Genomic DNA, 567 nt, shown 5'->3' with positions numbered 1-567 from the left:
CCAGAGATGGGCTGTCCCTGGGCACTGAGTTCACTACCAACAGCAGCCGAGGAGGTGGATCCGACAGCGGTGTTCTGGGGGAAGGAGGTCATGATGGGTCCTGGCAGGGTGACCTGCACAGGGGAAGGCTGGATGACAACACGGGAGTCCTGGCATTGCAGGGCACAGGGCTCGTTGCAGCTGTTGGCCAGCGGGGTGGGTCCGCAGGGTTGGCAGCGGTTGTAGCAGGCCATGGGAGGTTCCCTGGAAGAGAGAGGGGAGTGAGGCAGGGTAGGGGTGTGGGGGTCTGAGGGCCGGTGACGCAGGAGGGTGAGGGAGTGTGGAGGCTGTTGTGGGGCTGTGGGGAGGCATGAGGGCTGCTGAGGCTGGGGCTGAGCATGCTAGAAGGGAGGGTCCAGGGGTTCAGGATCAGGAGGATCAGGGACTTGAGACTCACCTGGTTGTCCGTAGGAGCAGGAGGAGAAGGCCTGAGGAGAAGGGTGTGAGGGAGAGAGGCGCTGGGCCGGCTTTCATGCTGGTCCTGGAGGGGGTGGGGCGGCCTTGTCCCATGGCCTTGGGGCATTTTGC

The 567-nt window shown here is 64.2% G+C and overlaps 1 protein-coding gene across 7 annotated transcripts in view; it reads right to left on the bottom strand.

Moving 5' to 3' along the window:
* The window catches only part of LOC108447739 (feather beta keratin-like), a 69,910-nt gene extending 69,452 nt beyond the window's left edge, over positions 1-458 (bottom strand). For 4 of the 7 annotated variants that reach the window (XM_017738658.1, XM_017738656.1, XM_017738659.1 and 1 more), the window contains exons 1-2: positions 437-454; positions 1-243 (exon numbers count right to left, since the gene is read on the bottom strand). In XM_017738658.1, the coding sequence (XP_017594147.1) occupies positions 1-233 (233 nt within the window). In that variant the 5' untranslated portion in view covers positions 234-243; positions 437-454. Of the gene's footprint in view, positions 244-436 lie in introns of all 7 variants that reach the window. The other 3 variants (XM_017738663.1, XM_017738661.1, XM_017738660.1) reach the window with 3 other exon arrangements.
* Positions 459-567: the final 109 nt, after the last annotated feature.

The sequence above is a fragment of the Corvus brachyrhynchos genome, unplaced genomic scaffold, assembly GCF_000691975.1.
Source record: "Corvus brachyrhynchos isolate BGI_N302 unplaced genomic scaffold, ASM69197v1 scaffold437, whole genome shotgun sequence".
Taxonomy (NCBI): domain Eukaryota; kingdom Metazoa; phylum Chordata; class Aves; order Passeriformes; family Corvidae; genus Corvus; species Corvus brachyrhynchos.
Note: the sequence above shows the minus strand (reverse complement) of the source record. Positions and strands in the feature narration are given on the sequence as shown.